Here is a 23,892-nt window from a genome sequence, read left to right as displayed (position 1 = left end):
ATGGTTGGAAAAAAAAGGATGCGCGAGTCATGCTTTATTTAGTCACGAGCTACGACTAGAATTACTCCTACACTAATGTATGAGGCATTCAGTTGTGTCTAAGTTAAGAATGGAGAGCTATTTGTGATAAAAGTAACAGTAGAAGAATAGAAGATTTTTCTTTATCACACTACATATTCCTGAGGTTTACTACTTACGCTGTACACATAATAATTTTAGTATTAGGTTTTGGCTCATTGTTAGGAGTTGAACTCCTCTTTTCAGTAGTGTGTATGAAACGAAGTTTTGCCGTTTAAAGTTGTCCTTACTAGAAACCGAATTACGGTCGCGCCTATAAATACTTTACCGTAAATTGCTATTTATTTCGTAAGTGTTACGGGATAATCATTGAAACTTGTATGAATACTCGCTAGACAGAGATTTAGTCACCTTTCGATTAGAAATATTCACACGGTCTTAACTTTCGGTCTTCAAGGGTCCCCAAACACACAGGCTGGCGAAAGCTACATTCTAGAAAGAAGAGTCAAGGCTTGCTTACTCCACAAATAAGTAATCAATATATATAATGTGGATAGGAAATGATTTTGGTTAATGCGTTACTACTTTCTAAACAACAATTTATCCGTTCTAGAACATCAGTTTAGGCGTAAGCAACTCTTATCAAGTAAAACGGAAAGGGTAAAACGGAATTGGAATACAGAATGCACGATATCACTGTTTGCTCATATTTTAAAAAGAAATAAAGAATAACTGAATGTTCTTTGATAATGTTATAAAATAATTATATCAGTTAGTGTGTTCTAGCATAAATAAAAATCACAATGCAGTAGCTTCGGTGAAATTGCTACTATAAAGCTTTCTATCACTGAAACAACATTCTTGAAGCTGTACAACAGTGTGTAATAATATTCTGATAGATTCTTACTGAAATTCTGAATTTATATCTGCTTTCCAAAGATATGTAATTCTGTTCTCTCAAAAGGTGTTCACAAGGTTAAACCAGACATATGTAACGCAATCAGTATTAGTAACAGTATTTTTATAACAGACAAGTATTCGCATAATTACAGGGGATAATCGAACAACCAACAAAAAGAAAAATCTTTCATGTTAAAATATTAAATTATCTCCCAAAACTAACATTTAATTATCACAATCAGTGGCGTGCCGTGACTTTTCTCACAGGGGACTAGGTTCGAAGAGAATGTGTGCTGTAGAGTGGAGGTCCTGAGTAATATTGTTGACACCAAATAACACAATTTATATGTTTCTGTAAACGCTTTTTGAACCAAGCCTCTTTCTTTCAAGAAATGGATAATTTCAGTCACAGTTTTATTTGAAAAATCTAAGAGTCTGTAAACCTATATTAATTCACTCCGCAAATTGTTAAAATTAAAATAAAAAGAACTCCCGTAAATTGATTTAAGAGCCAAAAACAAGCAATCAGGAAATCGAGATTTCAAGCACTGAAAATTCTTTAAATCTAACAGCTCAAGAAATTGTAACTCACTGAGATCTTGAAATCACAGTATCAATAATGTCATTGAAGAGACGCACGTATTTAATTTCTGAATCTGTTGAGTCATCTACTTTACGTCTTTTATTAGAAGGTTCCCATTGTCATCCAATTCTACTTTTCTATAAATCTTAAAAATCGTTTCTTCCATTTCTAAATTGAGATACCATCTTTTGTACTTTCTGGATGCAATATTTCACATCCAAGGTTTTACTTTAAACAATGTTGAATAGTATATCCGTGTGCGAAAAAAAATGACAAAACTTTTAGTAGAAATGCAAAATTAGAAATCCTTCAATGATAACTCACACATTTTTTTCTTTTTTTCTTTTTTGTAGTCTTGAAAGCTTCGGTGTCGCAATTATCTGAATCTTCTACAATGTTGTCAGAATACCGTAAGAGTTCTATTTGATTTTCACTTACTGCATTCACAATTTTGGAATTGTAATTCCATCTTATAGTGGCAACCGTTGGAAATCGCTTAGTTACTTCTGATTCAGCAAGCGCGTTACAGCGTTTCGATGAATATGAAAAGAAATTTGGAATGCCACTTATTCTAAAATATATTTTACATTCCTTAATGTGATTAAGAGACTGTGGAACAGCGAGATTTAGACTGTGAGCATACCAGTGTGTGGTGAGTGCACTCAAACACCTTTTCACATAAGATTGCAAACCGTTCAAATGTCCAGAAAATGTGGCAGCCCCATCCATAACCTAGTGCTACAAGCTTTTGCTTACAATTAAAGTGAGAGAGAACTTGGAAAGCATGTTCACTTAGAGCAGTCGCAGTGCAATCATTAGTAACACCTGCAAAACAAATAAATCTTTCATGAATTGCCGTCTTTCACGTACCGATTGAATGTTGAGAGATCTTTGCAATGTCCGTAGTTTTGTCCAACGTTATTGCTGTAAGAAGTGTATTGTTTATTTCTGACTTAATTTTATCCAGAATTACTCACCAACACATTTAATAATATAATTCTGAATTCTGCTTGATGTTCCTTTAAACACTCCCATGCTGTGAAGATGACAAGTCAACATGGGCGCCCCAACGAAAGGGCAGGGTGGGGCCCGGACCTTCCTCTGGCTCACGAAAATGTATACGTAATACGGAAAACCACGTACATTAAATACCAGAAACACCAGACGCAACATAGCAACCATGGAGATGGGCCCCTCCCTAGAAAAATTTCTTCAGGCGCCCCTGCAAGTCCATTTAGTGTCGTACTTAGTAAGTAACTGAATTACTTCAATATAATTTCCCTAATTGACAGAATCTTCCTGTTGGTTATGACTTCTAAATGACAGCTCTTGTTTAGCCATAAAACAAGAGGAATAAGTCAATCGATTCATTAGTTCTCGGTTTGAATCAACTTCTGCATTGCTCGCTCAATTGAAAATCAATTCTGGTATCCCGAAAGTTTTCAATTTAGTTATTGTGGACAGGTATGAATAACATTTTTCTTGGCGCAACTTGGGTTTGTGAAAATTGTTCATGTCACAAAAGCCATCATTCTTCCACACGTTCTTTTCTATGTGGAACAGAATACAAGGCCAGCAATACAGTTTGTTTCTTGTCTTACATGCAGTTAACTATTTCGAACAAGCAAAATAATCCGTTTTGATATTATGTATATAATCTTTCATTTTTGTCTAAATGGAAATGCTTGGAGTTGTTCTACCACTGGTTATTATTTGTTGCTTTTCTTGAAAATTAAGGAATCCAAATGATACCATGAATAATTGGTCCAGAAAACAACACTGAAACGGCCGATTCCCACCCCTACTGTCCCCTATACCAATTGAAGTAATATCACTGCTTGCGCCATCGCTTTGCTGCAAGGGACTCGGTTTCTCAAACGAGTCCCCTTCCATATTTTATTCTTTGAGTCATTTTCAAAATATATTGATAATCTAAAAAGTTCACACTTCATTAGATCTCTTAAAGTGTCAAGGTTAATACTGTAAATTTAATTGCGTTAAAACTATTAACTGTAAAAAGCAAACGAGCATTAAATTCGCTTACGACAGAACGCCCGTGCTTAGAGCTTAAACAACATAATATGAGGACTAGCTGGCTGGACCCTGTTCCCTTCCCCGAGAAAAGCCGATTAAAACCCGAGCGTTTCCGATCTCCACTTCACTGTCGCACCCAGCACACGGGCGCTGACTATAGTTGTGTCAGAACAATTGAAATAGTGTTATTTTACGAAAATAGAGAAATACAAACAATGTTTTCGTTTTCTTTGGTATATATTTATCACAAAAGACTTTAATTAAAACGCCAGGGGACTAGCCTAGTCCCCTAGTCCCCTTGACGGCACGCCGCTGATCACAATCATCATTATTCGTTATTGCTTGATCAAATATACTAGCTATTTTCTCATTTTTATTATGATAATCAGAAACTATGTGCTCAAATCTCTTCAGCTGAATGATTTGTATGATAAACATTTTAATTGATAACAGATTAGTATCTGCTGACATGACGCCAGTCATTCCTTTTGAACATTGAATTTTACAACGATTTTGTGCGACAAAGTAAGTACCTGAAAATATTGTTCCTCTTCTTACATATTTTTGTATGGACTACTGAATTATACTCATTACCAAAAGCTACAATAATAAAATCAACACTCATTAAAAAAATAAAAGGCACAATGTATATTATATGAAACCATTAATTTTGATAACCTTTTACAACAGAAAGTTGTACAACACAACTGATATAAAACTAAGGAAAATCAAAACAAGATGTGAAACCGAAACATTATCGATTAAGCTGCATAACACTTCACATAAACTATGATGATTTAAGGCAGTTTTATATATTAATTATTACTTCATCCAAAAACTTCTGTACAAAACTAGAAATTAATCTAATAGCTAAATTTCAAGGCGTTACGGTTTACGAAGAGCCGGCACGATATAAATCTATGCAACTATTATTTAGAAACACCACTATATTATATAATATGAAATCTGATTTCTTAAATTGCAAGTTCTTTATTGAATCCATATATTAATTTTCACAAGTCCTGTAATTACGCTTACATAGTACTTCATTAAGTGTTCTAAATGACTGTTAATTATATATATATATATATATATATATATATATATATATATATATATATATATATATATGGTTTTATAGTGAAAAATAACTATAACATGCACAATGCATCCATGCATTTTGGTAGAATGTATAACAAAAGTTTTACTTGGTTTTGACTACAACAAAAACAGAAAAAATGAATATAAAACATTAATTCATTACGTTCTTTTTACGAGTTTCGTTCTCAAAAAAAAAATTATATATATATATATATATATATATATATATATATATATATATATATATATATATCAAAATATATATAATATGTTTCCCTTTACTCAAAATAAAATTTTTGAACGTGTACATTCAACATACCAAAAATACTTCATTGTTTCTTTTAAAGTAATAATTTATTCGAACACTTTCCCTAATGCAAAATTTGACCGAACAAACTTAAAGTATTCTGTTTTAATTATACAAAAGAAGCATACTCAAGATCATTGATATAGGAATAAGAAATACTTCATTCATCTCACTTTACAGTTCATAATCTTTCTCACTAATTTGAGTAATGCTTAAGAGCACATTTTGCCGCCGCACGTTTAGCTTGGGCTTTATTCATCCCGAAGCCATAGAATTCTTTTACTTCATTATGGCGACGAATCTCAAGTGGAACAACAATACTAGCTTTCTCCGGCAAAACTTCTGCATCACTGAAATAAATGAAATTATACCATTACTAAGAATACAACGCTAAGTAATATTAGCTATAAAATATTCCAGTATTTTATATATCTTTGGATGTGGGTATAATTTTATAGTATTGCGAATAATAAAAATCTGAATGTCAACAAATTATCTGTAGCTTACAGCCCTTTCTACTGGTTTTTCAGGAACGAAAAAGACACGGGTATTTATTTTATTAATATTAAAATACATTTTTCAAATATATTATAACAAGAAAAAAAAAAAAAAGTAATGAAAATATCCTACATCAAACAGTAGTACACTCTACAATGAAATCTTTATGCTGTCCTCAGGAATTAGGATTTCCGTTTTATTTGTACCGGGTGCTCTGCAGCCCTGCACTCAGTGGCGTAGCAAAAGGGTAGGCACTGCCTGCGGGCGCAGGCCATTTCGGTATATTAGGGGACGCCTCAGGTTTTAATAAAAAAGAAGCAAATTGTATAAATGGAGCCTCAAGTTTTTGCTGTCTTCATTTCCGAACATGACAAGAATAAAAATTCGTCCTCGCTTCGCTCGCAGTTTATTACATTGACTTTTCGGTATATTAGGGGAGGCCTCAGGTTTTAATAAAAAAGAAGCAAATTGTATAAATGGAGCCTCAAGTTTTTGCTGTCTTCATTTCCGAACATGACAAGAATAAAAATTCGTGCTCGCTTCGCTCGCAGTTTATTACATTGGCTTATCAAATTATTGTCATTACTGTAAACTCCTCGAGGTTATAGTACTGTGTGATTAAAAAATTAATCCTCCTGTATTAATACGATATCAGTTCTATATTACATGTACTAAGCTTACTAATTTCAAGTAAAATTCCCCTGCACAACAGACTTTCAATAATAATGACAAATTCTATGACCTATAAGAACTGGATTAAAACGAGTTAAAAAGTGTTGCCATGATTATGAAGCACAGCACTATTGCCACGTACCGCGGCTAGACAAAACCAAGCCAAGCACCAAGAGTCGGGCAAACTGGGCAACTGCCCGGGTCGCCAACGTCAGGGGCGCTCAGCAGAGCACCCCAAAATAAATTTTCGAACTTATTTTCTAATATCTCTGTAATAAAATATAGCCCAGGACTAGGTGGTAGGAGGGCAATAGACATCTTGGCCGAGTGAAAATTTTGCCTTCGCCCGCTCCTGATACTAAGATGTAATGTTAAATGGATGAGGAGGATACTGACCTATTTTGGCTCTAAACTCAACATTATTGGAGAGTAATAATTAGCTGATTTTTTTCTTTTTCTTTTTTGCTTTTTTTTTTTTAAAAAAAAAAAGACCAGTTGCAATATTACTTGCAGTATTTTTGTAGACGTGACAGATAGGGGCACTACCCATCTGAAGTGACAGATATTGTTCTAGAAAAGCAAATTTTGAACTGTGGCTCATGCAGGCCACAACTACTGTGTATTCTACAAATTAAAATGATGGATATTGCTGATTTTGCAATGAGTACTACACTTTTCGAAATAGGGTAGTGTTCTTCTAGAAAGACTAGTTATGTTCAGGGTACGAATTACCGGGGGGTGAGGGGTATTTTCCCCCTCAATCACATTTTGCTCCCCCCCGAAGAAGTTAGCTGAAGTATCCTCACCGGGGATGCTCAATTTCCCCTCCAAACTATGCCTAGTATAACGTCAAATTTCACTGATTTTTGTCATATCTTGTAAGTTTAATATTCTAGCTGTATTTCGAAATGAACGATGTAAACTATTCAGTTTTGGTCATTTCAACTATTTACCCACTATTTTCAACGTTGTTTAGTTGAACTATATTATTATGACTACGGTTGTTACCTTTAACCGTACCTTCGTACCCTTCAGTTCGTCATCGTTGGTGAATTTGAGTGGGTGCTCCTTTGAGTGTAGGCCTACTAATTGCGTACAACAAAGTCACATATGGATTTATAAATGCTCTTAGCGGTTGACCAAGAAGAAGCAAAGAAATAGCTTCTTCCACCATACTTGGCGAAGTTTGGACATGTCATATTCATCCTCTACATTTGTATCGATTATCATATTATTTTAATTTTAGTTATATTTCATTTTCCAGTGTATTCTTCGTTAGCACATGATCCTCATTCCCTAGTAGTTTGTGTGTATGCAATTCAAAAGTTGCATTTTAACTTGTGGTAATTAGCATAGTAATAACTGCCTTTTACAGTTTACGGAAATGAACTTTTGAAACCCTACTCAAAATCTGAGATATAGGTATTCTCTCGTAATTACATGTTAACGTACACGCTGGGGATGTGCCCGTAGTGAGGAGACATGTTAGTGAAAGTGAATAAGCGCATAATTGAAGATTTGTTTCAGCATTTGTTAATATGACGGGTTCTCTGTGTCATTGTCCGTGTCTGTATAAGCACTTCAACTGGAGCGGGCTTTTTAAAATTAACTCTTCATTTTTTCATCTTTCTTTTCGCTCTACAGTTTGCTGTCCACGCCAATAATGTTCTCTGAAAAACTTCAACGTAATGTTTTACTTGATTTGAATAACGTAGCACATAGTGAATCAACTCATCTGTAACCTAATAGTATGGTAATTGTAAGTGTTGACTTCCTGAGCTCCATCACGGAATCGATATTTGGAGAAAAAAGCGTGTAGAGCGCAGCTTTAAAGGGGAGTAAAAGCACAGGCTCGAAATTTGAATTGAGGGTTGGCCTTCGATTTGACCTTGATGCCAGAAATCGCGACCAGCAACAACCCATTTCTCGTAGATAAGCTAATACCTAGATTTTTTTTTTTTTTTTTAAATAAGTCCAGTGTAACTGATAATTTTAGTGGTTTTCTAATACTGAACAAGGTTTTCTTTTGCAAGCTGTGTGTAATAACGCGAAGTGGAAGATTTCAATATGAGTGAAAAATTAACATAAGCTTGTGATCATGGCTATCCCTCCGGCCGAATTATTAAGTAAATAAGCCTTAGAGAGGTACGGGGACAACAGTGAGTATAACATTTAAACACGTTCAGAAAGGTTAGGTAGGGTGTGTGTATATATGTCAGACAATATATACGTACATAGTTATTGTCGGTAGATTTATTGAATTAATAAATCTCTTATTTATTACAGATGTCATTTATATATATATGTGTGTGTGGGAGGAGGGGTAAGGCACTATTGTCTGATTTTGAATTATTGCACTTTAGACTTTGTCCTGTTGGCCTAATTTTATCCTCCCCAATATAGATTATCTAATTCGCACACTGGTTATGTTATTCTCCCAAGTTGGATGTGGCTTCCTGTGAGCCTTGCTGGCTGTTTGCAGATAGGCGGGGAGGAAATTTCCGAGAAGAATGGATTAATGGCATAAATACATGGAAGAACTTGTTAAATAAAATAGCAAGGCATGAAAGCTCAAAAACATGCGCGCCGATTACGTGGGTGCTCCGGGGCTCCGGCACCCACACAAATAATTTTGTGGTGCACCCACACGATTTTTGGGTTGGACTCGTGTTTGAACACGTTTCTCTTGCGTTTAAGTCAGCCGTGTTACCAACTGAGCTACCGCAGCCCAAAATTATCGTTATAGTAGCGGTAGCGGAACGTGGTAGTAGCGGTAATTTTATGACAGTGTTCATAAAAGATTTTAACTAAAAATAAATCAATCAAACATGTGGACTTCCCTAGAAACATAGACTAACACGTGCCACCATTGATATCCACCCACATAAATTTTGGAAAGTCGGCGCCGTTGCTCAGAAAGCAATATTCAGTGAGTAAGGGCGAAATCTGCATGGGTCACAACGTAAGCACGCTTGATTTGGAAACACAAGCGAGCATTAATTATTGGCAGGAAGTATTAAAGCGAGTGTTTTGTGTTATCATTTTCCTGTGCTCTGGTGATGTATCACTTCGTGGAAATCGAGAATCTGTGAAAGAATATTGCAACTCAGATCATTTTCTCCGAACTATCAGTTGTACGGCAGAATTGATGAAGTTTTGAACATACTTTTAAAAGACGACAGGAAGAAGATCAAACACCTAAGCCCACAAATTTAAAATGAAATCATCGATCTCACTGCAAACAAAATTAAAAAAGACATCTGCAATTATATTCAAGAGCTCCTTTTTTTCAACATTATCCTGGATTCAAAAATCGAGCAAGTAAGCATCAACATTTGTTATGTTATTTTCTAAACCTAGTGATCATTTCCTTCAGTTCGAAATTGTAGAAACCTTCTTAGATTTTATGATACGGACGCACACTATGCAGAAAATTATGAATATTAAATACTAAGACTCCTATTAGAAAATGAGACTGACATTAAGAAGTGCAGAGGACAAGGCTACGATGGAAAGGCAGTAATGAGTGGTCGTGTTTCTCGCTTGCAAACGTGGATTCAAAAACACGCCAAGAATTCCATATGAAGGGTAAGGGGAAAAAAGAAGGAATGTCACAAAACTGTATTTTCGAGAAAACTGCGTTTTAATACTGAAAACCACGTAAAAAAGAATAGGGTTAGTCAAATTTTTTTGCCCTTTTTCACATGGATAATTTTACATCTACACATGCATACATATACAGTCAAATAGTACCAAGAGTCGCCAACAGATAGGACGAAGGACCCGTTAAAGAGCACAAATGGACATTCCTTGTTTTTTCCCCTTACCCTTCATATGTGTTTACTGCGCACACATAATCTGAACCTCGTGTTATCGGATGCTGCAAAAGTTAACACAGAAGCTGTTCATTTCTTTGCCACTCTATAAGATATACGTAACTTCTTTGATAGCAGCGTGAAACGTTGGAAAGCGTTACAAGACTATTCCCAAGGATATATCTCTGGAAAATGAAACGACATTGAAAAATCTCTCTCAAACACGCTGGAATTCAAGCCATAATGCCGTGCTCACACTAAGAAAGAGATATGCAGACGTTATGAAATGTCTTAATGACATGTACCTTACTGGAAAGAAAAAAAAGAACGGACAGAAGCAGCTCGTTATAAACGAAAAATGGAAAAGTTCGACTTCGTGGTAATGCTTGTGTTGAGGGGAAAAGTTCTAAGAAGCATTAATAGTGTCAAAAAAGCAGAACTCTAGTATATGCTTATCAGAGTATCAACGAGAACTGAAAAAATGCTGTATAGTGATAAAGTGGTGCAAGATCTTAGAACAATGTGTCTCAAGTATTCGAGAAAGCCAGTGCTTGTTTCCGCAAATATGATGTTTCAGATAAGTCAGAAGACAGAAGAAAGCCAGTGCCGAAAATATTTGATGAATTGACACAAGATACGCGATTTACTGACCCTGCCGAAGAATTCGAGATCAGAGTGCTATTGCCTATCCTTGACTCTGTAATAGTAAACATAAGAGTACACTTCAAAGGAATGAAGGAACTTCGTGAAAGATTTTGTGTTTCTTTCCTTGCGTGTATCATTTTGTTTTCGCGAGTAGTGTACTTATTCATCGGAGCTACCGAAGTATAATGCAAAATCCTCACTTGTTTCTAGTGCATTCTTTTATTACCCTTTGTTGGCACATATCAGACTTTTCTATTGTACATTTTCAGCACATGTAACTCCAATAGTGTGCAACACTGTACCACTACACTTCACTGTTATGTTTAGTGATAATAGTGCATTTTAAATATGTGCACACTTGTATATGGTGCTATTTCAAACAAAATATTTTTATGCTGAGTTGGCAACATTGCTTTACCTATAGCAACACTGTTTAGGGTTTTCGATAGGGCATTGTGTTCGCATTATATTGTGCAACTTTTGGTTTGATTGCTTTAATGGTTTTCAAGATATTTACTTTAAACATACATAAATCCATCATATAATTTTTTGGATATTCAAATTTTGAAGCCCAGTAGCTCCTATCCTTTTGGTCCATAGCACCTTAAATTTTGCTCATTTTCATTTCTCATGATGCTCTATCAGATGTGCTAGATGACAATCAGATTTTAGCGACAACTTGTTGGACCCTCTCGTGTGAGTATTGACCTAATGCATATACTGATGTGAAACTTTATGAGTAATTTTCATAAACTTATAAGCACTTCCGAAATAAACCTTTTTGCGAATTAAAATACATTGCAATGGAAGCAGAGAGAGTCAAATACCAGTAACGTATTCCAAAAGCCTTTTAGTTTAGTTATAAGCTACCTTTACTTAATGCCAAAAGGAATTTCCGATAAAGTCGAAACTCGTGACAACGAAAAAGAGAAAAGGTGGGATTACGCGTATGTTGAAAGTGAATTTATCACTGCACCATTGATTCAACTGCACTTTGTTGGTAATTCACCAACATGACATTACACTCATAAGCAGAAAGGAAAGATAATATGTACAGCTGCTTAACATATATTTTTTTTTTTTTTATAGAGTTGGTGGGCACTACATATAGGTTTCTAACATGTAACACTTCCCAAATGTAACATTCCAATTTTGATTAAAATTCATGTTTTTTACTTTCTGAGAAAAAACGGTTTTAGGGGGGGGGGGGGCAAAAGTACCGACCCAAAATTTGGAAGTTGACGCCCGAAAGGCAGTAACAAGTGGACCGAAATGAATGAAATTGTGCACAGGTATTGTAGACGTAAAATGAGGGAATATGTGTTTCTTATTTTCCTGGAAAAATGGTTGGGAGGGCACAGACTTTTTAAAGTGTTGATGAAGAAATAGCAAAAGTGCAAATAGGTATATATCAGAAGTTCCTAAATGATATGAAGAATTGCAACGAAACTTTGTGTAGGGACAATTCGTAAAAAATAAAGGAGCCCATGTTTATAGTTTGTGCGGAAAAACAGTGTTGAGGCCAAGGTCCCCTCCGAAAGAAAGTAAATATTACCGTAGGAGTGCAGGAAGGAGTGGGCTGAAGCAAATGAAATTGTGTGTAGATATTGTATATGTAAAGTAAGGCCTCTCGTGTTTCCCAAGTGTCCCTATCCGATTTCCTTCTAATCTGGCACATCAACAGTAAACAGGAAAGAAATCGTCACGTGTTTTTGTTTATGCGGAAAAACATTGTAAGAGTTAAAGGCGCCTCCCGAAATACTATAAAATACGCTATCCTGTTTGTGTTTATTGTCGATGTGCCAAATTGGAAGAAATCGGATGGGGACACTTCTTGAACACGAAAGGCTTTATTTTACATATACAACCTACACACAATTTCATCCACTCCTTCCGCCACCCAACTTTTTTGTTCCCCACAGGAAAATACGAAATACGTGTTCCCTCATTTTACTTCTACAATATCTGTGCACAATTTCATTCACTTCGGTCCACTCCTCCTTGCCTTTCGGGCGTCAACTTTCAAAATTTTGGATGGAGCTTCTGCCCCCTAAAACTATTTTCCGCAGAAAAAAAAATACGTATTCGTTTATTTTTTGCGTATTGTCACTATATAAAGTTTCATTGTAATTCTTCATGTCCTTTAGGCACTTATACTATTATTAACACTTTTGATATTTCGTGATCAAAGGTTTGAAGGGGTCCGTACCCACCCAACCGCTTTTTCCAGGAAAATACGAAACACGTATTCCCTCATTTTATGTCTACAATATCTGTGCACAATTTCATTCATTTCGGTCCACTTGTTATTGCCTTTCGGGCGTCAACTTTCAAAATTTTGGGTGGGGGCTTTTGACCCCTAAAACCATTTTTCCGCAGAAAAAAAAACACGTATTCGTTTATTTCATGTGTAGTATCTACCTGTCAAATTTGATCAAAATCGGAGTGTTACACTTGAGAAGTGTTACATGTAAGTTTGAAGTTGCTAAGTAAAAAGCAAGCACTCAACCACATCTAAAATAGTATTAAAATTTTCATTTTTAAATGCTTTTTTAAAAATCTTATGCTTCGTAAATCAAATTGACTTGACTCTTAGGAGAATTCCCTGACCTTTTCCAGTTTTCTCAAATTCCTTGATATTTTCAGGTTTGTCGGCACCCTGTATTGTACAGAATCCTTATTTTTGTGCAAAGTAAATATAATTTTGTATTGTGAAAATAAGCAGTGATTTTAATTCAAATTATATTACCGTAATTCTTTTTATTTCTTCGTAGAATCTATCACTTATTTGCACTTACATTTTTTTTTAATTAGATTTTCCTTTATTTGCACTTTCTTTTTCAATTAATATTTCATTGTGTATTTTCAGTCAAAGAAATTCTAACAAAACTTTTAAATTTTTCCTAAGATTCTGGCAAGTCAACATCAACAGCTTGTATATAATTACGATCTAGATAACCGAATACACACAATCCTTCGCTATTCAGATGATTTCACATTATCACATAATTTAATCTTTAATTACTCTGTTTGAACAGTCTTTTCTCCTGATTGGGTCTGTGTTGCTATCGATCAGACCTCAAGAGTGACAAATCTGCAAGTGTTTCAATCAGGGTGCCCACTGACAGAACATTCAGAAATTTCCAGTTTGTCCACCCTATAAAAATATGTACCAGTATGTTATCTTGTTCTAAAATGCCAAGATAAAGTTGTTTTTGCACATAACACCTTTATTAAAAACCAGCATCGTGCACCTTATATTTTATTCTTTCAAATATTTTTTTACAATAAATTACGTTATTTTATAACAAAGATGTTATTATTGATTTTGTATACTGGCTTTATCATTGATGATTTAGCAAAGAAGATCTCCATCTCAATTTGCTGCAGCACTAATTTTTGCTTCTTCAACTTCGTTCTCTTGCGACCTTACTCGTTTTCCCCTTTTAACATAACGCTATACAGATCTCCTGTCGCATGAGCAATTTTTTGGTTGATATTAAGAGTTTTCAATCTACGCGCAGCACAATGCTTCATCGCCATTATACATGCCTGAAGCCGACAAAATTCCCCCTTTTTTTCGATACTGTGTCTAGAGCTTATGAAAAATCATCTTCCTACAGATATACTTCCGTGTGATAGTATCAATATCTATTTTGTAAAGTCGGCGAGATCCCGTAAGTTAACTCCACTACACAAACTTAAGTTCTTTACAAAATGTATTCAGATGCATATTTATTCCTTCTGTAAGATTTGTACTAATTACTGGAATCACCAGATAAAAATCTCTGGTGATGGTGCTCTGATGGTATCCTGCTTTGTTTCCGTGCATACCGTGTGCATAGGTTTTCTCATGGTTGTCCCGTATTCTCCCACTTTCTTCAATCTACCATTTCATTCATTCTCATCATCATCGTCGTCTTCTTTAGCCTAAATCGTGGGACGTAAAATTAAACGAAAGAAAAATGAAGGATCAACAGTTTATAATTCAATAACTACCTATCCATTATTCTCCTTGCCCCACTGCGATGGCTTTACCGATGCTTGTCACTGTCAGTTTGTCTTTTAAATACCTCTACGACGGTTCGTATAGCATCTTTTGTACTAAAGGCTCTGTCCATGTGTTTAGCAGGAAATGTGTATTTTTTTATTAGGTATGTCTAATAAGCAAAGAATAGTAAAGGGAATTTTCACACGCAGAAAAGGACCCATGGGTTGCTCACTTATTCTGCAACATAGGTTCAATCACAAAGTACAGATAAGAAAAATGCTAGTTTTTGGAATTAGCAGCACGTTATCTTACATTTTGATATTCACAGCTGTAAATTTGGTGGTTGATGCTTTTTATACTCATCATATCGATATATTTTTTTCAATTGAGTAGTTCCAGCGAACATAAAGTTAAGTGTCACTTCCAATGAAATTGAATTTGTAGGTGGAATGGGTTGGGATTAAACCATAGAACAGTATGTAAGTGGTTTAATTTCGGAAATGTACCTGAAGATGGCAGGGAAGTTTATTTGATATATACATTGAACTGCATGGGAATGTTGAACATTCTTTCTCAGTTTACTCGAAAATTAGAAAATGAGACATGCATTATGTTCCACCGAGCTCCTCAAATATAGTATGGTACGACTTCTTTCGACCCACCTTATAGGACACTCTGAACAAGATAAATCTCAGATACTGTATAATGAGTGTAGCTCAAATTAAAATTTACCCTACTGTATTTCTAGTAGTCGTAAGAGAATCAAGTTCTATATAAACACGTATGTTAGCATGTAAAACGTTCCAAACTGTAGCCCCGAACCTTTAAACTGAATTTGTCTTTCAAGTATGAAAATAGAAGATGGAGCCAGTACTGTATAGAGCGGCTATTAAATTCTGCTTTTGAAAGGCACCATACAACAAACTTTGCCGATGACAACAACAGCCAAGATGCCAAACTTTATTATAAAGCACTGGCATTGTTAATTTAATTATGGATGTGCGTCAGTTGAGCACAGTCACCAATTGATAAATAAACATCAAGAAAATGAAGATCATCATAACAGTTCATCGAATAAAAATTCAGAAAATGTACAGTTTAAAAAACTTGCATATATGGATATCGTTAACAGAGGGGATACTATTTTCCTCACACTTTACGATATTTCTCTTTTCCTGTAATGTTTTCTACTGTAATTTTGGACAATATTAGATTTCTAAATATGCAGAAGCCAGACAATTTTAGTAGTAGAAGAAGAAGACGCAAATAATATAATCATCTTTGAAATAATATTATATATCTTTAATGCATATAATTGAATGTTTTTGTATAACTAAGGACAACGGGTTGATCGTCGTCGTAGCAACAAAAAATAAACAAACTAAGTGGTACTGGAAGCCATCTTATAATAATGTAAGTTTGAATGTTCGAAGTGTCTCACCTTTAAAGATACAAATAATGGAATAAAAATAATACTTGTGTAATCTTATGTGGCTCAATTATAGTTATAAGAACCAGTGACTTAGGGTATAACGTAAAATGGTAACTGAAAGCTCGGGAACTTTGTGTAAACGTTTGTTTGTTGTTATATTATAAATGGTGCCGAAACGCCAGGAAGTGTGATATTGATTAGAAGTATAGTAAATCAATTTCACAATTGAGCCCGACGTAAATTATACTTTATTACGAAGTGGAACTAAAATATATAGGAAAATTAAAGTGAGTGCTCCAATGAATGAAATTATTGGGAACGAAGATAGGGAAACTATGACGAAAACTCCTAAGAATATAGCTGATGTTTTAAAGCAAATGCAACAGCAATTGGAGCTAATGAACCAGAGTAACCAGGAAAAATCCAACCAATTTCAACAACAATTAGAGCTAATGCACCAGAGTAACTAGGAAATGTCACAGCGAATCGACAGCAAATTGAAACAATTGAACCAGCGAAACGACAACAAGTTAGAGCAATTATTGCGACAAATTGACAATAAATGGGAGCTAATGAAACAACAGTTATCTCAGCAAATTGACAGTAAGTTGGAATCAATGAACCAGCAAATCAGCGTGAAATTTGAACTGAGTGATCGGAAAGTAGAACAGATATTGCATAGATTCACAAAAGTGGAGGATTCAGTGGGTCATGGAAATTGTTGTTAATGAACATTCCAACCACATTAGGGAGTTACAGAAGGAAGTTAACACCCTTAAGGAAAAGTGTTTCCCCATTATTGCAGAACGTAACACCGATCACAGGAATGGTCTTCCATCTAAGAGTGCGGAATAGTTGCAGTTTACGGCAAGAACGGCAGTGGAAGATACCGAATCCTTAGGGTACAGCGAAGCCAGCTCCGATAAGGAAGGAAGAGCTCACCGTATATCTCGGCATCGGTACGTATGGGATCCCGGAATTTGAAATCTACTGGCACAAGTAAACCTTCGAAGACGAGTGTGGCTTAATGGGGGTCGATGAATCACAGTTTTTAAAAATCCTGCCGCATGTATTACTGCCTCCTTGTCTAACCTGGCTCAAAGCCATTCGAGGTAATTTACGTAAATATTCTGATTTTAAGAATACACTGTTATCTAATTATGAGAATGATTTCATGTTAGCTAATAGAGACGCTTTAATCCGTACTAGGTATTATAGTGCTAAAGTTCATAAAAGTATCACTGATTTTGTAGTATCTACCTACAATGAACTGAAATCTATTAATCCGTTTCATCCTGAGGCTCGAATAACAGCTTCAATTCGTACACTCTTGCCTTTCAAGTTACAGCAAATATTGATGTTAGCTCAGTGTATTAATTTCAATCATCTTGTAATGATAGTTCAGAACTTTGAAAGTCAGTCCTTAATGCAAAACAATAACAGAGGGCAGAGTAATTGTACTTGTAATCATGTCAATTATGCTTCGATTCGTAACTTAAATATCCAACATGAAGATATTTCAAATCCACGAGGAAATAGTAACCATTGTTTTAATAGTAGAACGAATGGGCAAAATGCTACCGGTAACCAAACCGAATTTAATGGCAGAAATAATTACAGGAGCTTCAGAAATAACAACAGAAATTATAATAGAAATAATAATCGTGAGGCTTTTGCACGAAATCGATTCATAGATGGCAGGAATTTCATAAACAGAAATCAAAACACGGTAACATCATACGGTAGACAAGATAGCACACAAGATTGCGGAATACAGTGTGATATAATAGAATGCGTGGACCATCGTAATTTAAACTACATCCGGCTGACGTGGAGGGTGTCAAAACCACGTCAGCGACGAATGTACTAGAATCTTCTTTTGATTATGAAACTAATCTCAAAACTCTGGATACGAATGTTATTTATCAATATATTCCTATTGCTAACTGGTTTTGGATGTTTGAGGATGAAATGGAGGGGGTAGATATTTCTGAAGAGCATTTTGTTTTTCTGAAAACATTTAGTACTGCACGAATACTTACTAAAATTAATAGAGTTCCTCTTCAAGCTTTAATTGATACAGGGGCTACAGTGTCCCTCCTATCTTAATCATTTTGGCGTGAACTTACGAAAGATTATTCGAACCCTCGATTGCAAAAAGTGGATAATTTGATATTAGTTGATTATACCGGAAAACACAGGAAAAGAGTGATGGGTAAAACACAGATTATAGTTACTATACAGGATTATGAAATTACCCTTCCTATTTTAGTTCGAATTGGATTTTCTAACGCAATTACGTGCTGTCCTAGATTTCGAGAACAAGACGTTTGCTATTCGTACGCTAGATGACACAATAATTCAAAAGTTAATTCCTGCTAGTGATAACATTGCCTGTCAATGCCAGCCCTTTGTAAATACTATTTTAGGTACTAACGTGGATAATTTGAAGAAAAATGATGTTAATGAAATTGAAAGGGAATCGTTTATGAATGAAAATGAGGATTATTCGTTCTATAAAGGTGTAGATAATATTATAAATTCTTTAAATTTAATTGATAAGGACTTGGTGTCCCAATTTAAAGACATTCTTTATAAACATAAAAAGGCTTTACACCGGGATGTTGTAAAGATTTTGTGTACAATATTGAATTTGATACCAAGGACCCTATAGTAACGAAACCCTACATTATACCATATTGAATTTTAATTTGCAACAATTTAATCTATAAATTCATATTTAATGTGATAATTTCTTTATTCATGTAAATGTATGTTTTAGTATTGTATTTTGTTCTTAATATTATCAATGTTTACACTTTCCTTTTGTATTTCTTTAATATATTTATGTTATGATTACTTCTTGTTTAAAACAATGAGATTTTGTGCATAATATTGCAGCTGTAGCAAATGAACAGTACATTGGAAGTTAAAAGAATAAAACAATGTAATGTCTTATGAGTTATTCCAGTCTCATAACATACATCTTTGTCAACCTTCTTCTCAATTTTGCTCGAATAATTTTGATTTTGTTAATAAACATCTTTATGGCTAACACGGACTTAGAGTAAGACATAGAGACCGTACTTCTGACATGCCCTATAATCGACGATACAATATATAAGAATATAGTTAATTATGAAATTGATATAAATATAATATTAGTACTGATGAAAAAATAAATATAATGTATATGAATTGTGATATGAAATGTAATTTGTATATACGAGGAGCATCTAAAAATTGCAAATAATATTTGTGTAAAAAAAATTAACGGTCCAGGATTCTTTTTCTTTTAATTGTTAATCAAATAAAACAAAAGTCCGTCAATTCGCGCGCCATAATATACAACGATAACTCTCTTTTCTTGTATTTTTTCCTATTGTAATTTTGGGCAACATTATATTTCTAAATATGCAGAAGCCAGACAATTTTAGTAGAAGAAGAAGACGAAAATAATATAATCATCTTTGAAATAATATTATATGTCTTTAATGTATATAGTTGAATGTTTTTGTGTAACTAAGGACGACGGGTTGATCGTCATCGTAGCAACAAAAAATAAACAAACTAAGTGGTACTGGAAGCCATCTTATAATAATGTAAATTTGAATGTTCGAAGTGTCTCACCTTTAAAGATACAAATAGTGGAATAAAAATAATATTTGTGTAATCTTATGTGGCTCAATTATAGTTATAAGAACCAGTGACTTAGGGTATAACGTAAAATAGTAACTGAAAGCTTGGGAACTTTGTGTAAACGTTTGTTTGTTGTTATAACTTTTTCAGGAGGATCGAATCAAACAGTCTTGTGAATTTTGCCATTTGACCCTTCAAGCAAGAATTTTCGCTTGACTAATTGCCAAGGAGAATGAATATAAAAAAGATAAGATAGGTTTAGCTGTACAATCCAATGTTGTGTGTTTATTTATAATTTTTGTATGTTGTAGGTCTGACGTAGTACGTCTGACATTTTCTTCTGCTGACTAGACCAGTCGAGACATGGTGCAGCAACTGGAACATTACGTAAAAGTGAACATGCGCAGTATCATTCGATTGTTATATGCGAAGAGGAAGAAACCGACAGAAATTCAAGAACTGCTATAGGTTATGGAGAACATGAGATAATACGCAGAGAAGTGTACGTTGGTGTTAACGTGTATACAAGCTAGATAACTGACGTGACGGACGAGCGAAGAAGTGGAAGAACATCAATCAATGGCAGGAATGTGTATCTGTGGACGCGATTATTCATAAGGATAGGAGATAACACTTTCCGTACAGTCCTGATGTAGTACCCACTGATCTTTTGAAACACTGAAGAAACACCTCCAAGACAACATTTTGTCACATATGAAACAGGTTACAGTTATCTGGCTCAACGGGCCTCGAGCAAAATTTTTCGTCAACTGACATGGACGATTTAGTTCCATCTGGAATAAATGTTTGAACCACAGTGGTGACTATATGAAATTTTGCTATGGTATCATATGCATAACATACTAAATTCATATTTGTACTCCTCTTTCAGGAATAATTTCAATGTTCAACTTACTTCTTGATTCTTTTTTGTGCAAAGAATGAAATTCGTCACTACATCTCAAAACAGTAAAGTCTGAAACATGAAAGTATTTTAGCGTCCCACCTCCAAAAAGGTATCCAACAATCTGTTGGCTAAGTGATGCTCATACCTTCTTGGGACCAGAGGGAACCAATGATGGTAGGTTTCGTGGTGAAATCGCGACATATGCCTCATTACTAGTGAAATTTACTAAACAAAAAAGCCGTGCAAGCCAGTGTTCATGTTCAGAACTACAATGCCATACAAATGGAAACACGCATCTGTTTCACAGTTCTTCAGTACTCTTCTTGTCCACTTGACCTGTGCCATTTCTTCCATCATTTTCCTTCATAAAGATAATCTTGCAGAAATAAATTTTCCATATTGCTTCCAGTCTCAATCTCCTGGATGCTACAAACGATCATTTTGCAACTGCAAAAACTTATACTTTGAAAGTTATGGGCAGGTAATGATCGTATGAACTTGCGTGCTGCCCACCTATGGTAAGCATATTTGAGGAAATCTTCATTCCATTCAATTGCATAAGACTCTTTCATGCTTTATGGATGGTATGGAAAACACAACTATTATTATTTGACATTTGAATTTTGGAAAGTGTGCAGTAGTCCAGGTTGCACAGACGATAACAAAATGTAGCTAGTGTCTTGGTACGGAAGGCCCAAATTCGATCCCCGATGGGAGTTTGTGTGTTTCGGATCCCAAATAAAGTTGTCAGTCAACGTCTCATATAGCATCTGTGATGAAAAAGAACGTTGAATTTCAAAACAAAAACCAACTATTCATGGCTTATTTATGGATATACGAATGATCTTTACAAATTGTTTGAAGACAGCATCAATGATATTATCAACAAATCTAATATTTTTGGGAAAATCGAGAAAGACATGAACTTTTGTGTTATTGTTTCACATTGAGGTGGATCCAGAAACGTACGTGGAAGCGTATTTGCTATCTGTAACCATTCCATTGACTTACCAAAACATACTGCAATGTCTTAGTAACTTCGGAGACTTCAACTAAAAGTATGCAAGTTGAATATCGCTGTAATAGCACTATTGGAAACTATAATTTAAAGTTTGATGCACAACGTGCGGCTGTTCGAACAAATATGTAATTCATGAGTATTTGTAAGTGCCGTACACTTAAAATGTTGTAACGGACTTCACTCTTCTGTAGCAGTAGTTTTAAAGAGTTGGTGATTTAAATTTAGGTTAAACAGTACTTGGTATTTGGCATGATTACGTGTTACAGTCGGATGCAAAGGCAGCTTCCATGAAAAATGTATGGTAAGGGTCAGCTATTGCAACTACTTGACCACATTCCCTTAATAATAAGTGAAAACTGAATATTACAGTCTTATCACTTACCCAAACTTTACAGATCCTGGTAGTAATTCATATATCTTTCTTACAGGCTGTTTTGGGATGTTTTTACTGAAGGTTGCTGGAAATAAACGATATATTTTTTTAGCATACACAACTTTAGTCACTAGTTACTTTATTACTTCATAGAAAAGCATTGTGAAATTAAATCTTAACTGAAACAACAACTAAAGTGATCTCCTTACATACCATATCAAGTAAAGGAACTAGGAATAGTTCTGTGAGTGATATGGTATATGAACTGTTCTAGCTTTGCTAACCAATATTCACATTACAATTATTCAATATGACATGACCAATTGACACAATGATCCAGCTTCCTCCAATTCTAAGTTGACACTCGCAGTTCTTTGTAGGTCACGTCACGAACGTGAAATTGCCTCTAGGAGTAAACGAATCCCTGTAGATTCTTTCATGAAAAATACATATGGCTCATTATTGTTGTATTAATGAAATATGAACAAAATTTCCTCAACAGTAAGCTATTTCTTTGGATTTTAATCAAATGAAATAACCCCATATAGTTGAGTTATTTTGAGTTGAACGTCCCTTTCAGCAGCGAGGCTATGAGACGTGGACATATTGATTAACGTGGAATCCGAACCATATGAACTCCTGTCGGGAATCGAACCCGGGTCTCCAACGCCAAAGGCGCTTAGCCACGAAGGAGCTAAATAACATGTAGCATATCCTAAGGTTATAATTAAACATTTATTTATCAAGTATGAACAAAATCACCTGTAGTTCTTGACAACAAGAGCAAATTATCCCTTGCGGCTTTCTTCTGAGAAATAACTTACGCCCCATTGAAGGACTATTAATGAAATATGTATTTATGAATATGAATAAAATCGCCAGAGTAATCTTTCAAAGTATCTTCCGAACATGTTACCTGCAAGAGTAGACAACCCCTTGTGGATTTCTTTATGAAAGAATACTTACGGAGGATAATAACTCAAACATTTATGAAATATGAACAAATCTCCTGAGTTGTTCCTGAGAAAAAAATATTTTAAAAACTTATCCCAAGGTAAACTACCCTTGCGGATTTTCTGAAGGAGGAATGACTTACACCATATTGTAAGTTATTAATGAAACACTATTTTATGAAATGTGAACAAAATCGCCTGGGTCGTTTTTCGTAAAATTATCTGGAAATAAGTTATGCCCAACTATAAGCTATATTCTCAAGATTTTTCTCAAAAAAATCCCTACATTATACGGTTGTTAATGGAAAATTGAATTATGAAATATAAACAAATTAGTTAAGAGTAGAATTAGCGAAAATTAAAAACCTTTAGTTTAAAATCTTGTCCAGATATGTTGAACGTATCTTTCACAATTTTAAGTTCTGAACTTTCATCAAATTGTGAATGAACAATACTACGTATAACACCTTATTTCTGTTCTTTCTCCCTCACTTTGACTCAACGTTCCTTAATACGTATTTCTTCTGATGTAGTCAACCGTACCACATGAATATTCAGGAATTTTGAATTTTCATTTGTTGCAAGTTATAGGCATTAGTTTTTCTTCGAAGATTAAATAGCTTATCTTAAAGTAAAATTAGTATTACATAATACGTAACGTTTCAACAGAAGAGAATATATACACACGGAGAGAAATTATAATTTTTGAACAGTCTCTATAGGAAGCTTACAAAGTTCTTACGAAGAACTCTTACCTATTTCTTGTTTCATCATATGGTAATAAACTTCCCACACCGCTTCCAAAGAAAACCTGCTGTCAAGAAATATGGCAGCAGCCACAGACTCAAAAATATCTCCTAAGATTTTGGGAACTTCTACATCTTCTGCTATAGATACTTCTGCCTCCTCGAACAGAATAAGACTCTGCAAAGGAAATAATATATCATACAGTACGATATAAACAAGTTTTGTTTCAGGTTTCCAGAAAAAAAAGGCTTAAATA

General features: G+C 34.7%; 1 protein-coding gene across 6 annotated transcripts in view; it reads right to left on the bottom strand.

Moving 5' to 3' along the window:
* Positions 1 to 600: 600 nt before the first annotated feature.
* LOC145686102 (endoribonuclease Dicer-like) overlaps positions 601 to 23,892 on the bottom strand; it is a 323,942-nt gene continuing 300,650 nt past the window's right edge. For 5 of the 6 annotated variants that reach the window (XM_081759045.1, XM_081759050.1, XM_081759051.1 and 2 more), the window contains 3 exons: positions 23,645 to 23,813; positions 21,946 to 22,021; positions 601 to 5,293 (listed from right to left, as the gene is read on the bottom strand). In XM_081759045.1, coding sequence (XP_081615171.1) covers positions 5,140 to 5,293; positions 21,946 to 22,021; positions 23,645 to 23,813 — 399 coding nt within the window. In that variant the 3' untranslated portion in view covers positions 601 to 5,139. The remainder of the gene's footprint in view (positions 5,294 to 21,945; positions 22,022 to 23,644; positions 23,814 to 23,892) is intronic. The other variant, XM_081759049.1, reaches the window with a different exon arrangement.

Source organism: Thermobia domestica, chromosome 5, assembly GCF_964235325.1.
Source record: "Thermobia domestica chromosome 5, izTheDome1.hap1.1, whole genome shotgun sequence".
Lineage (NCBI taxonomy): Eukaryota > Metazoa > Arthropoda > Insecta > Zygentoma > Lepismatidae > Thermobia > Thermobia domestica.
Note: the sequence above shows the minus strand (reverse complement) of the source record. Positions and strands in the feature narration are given on the sequence as shown.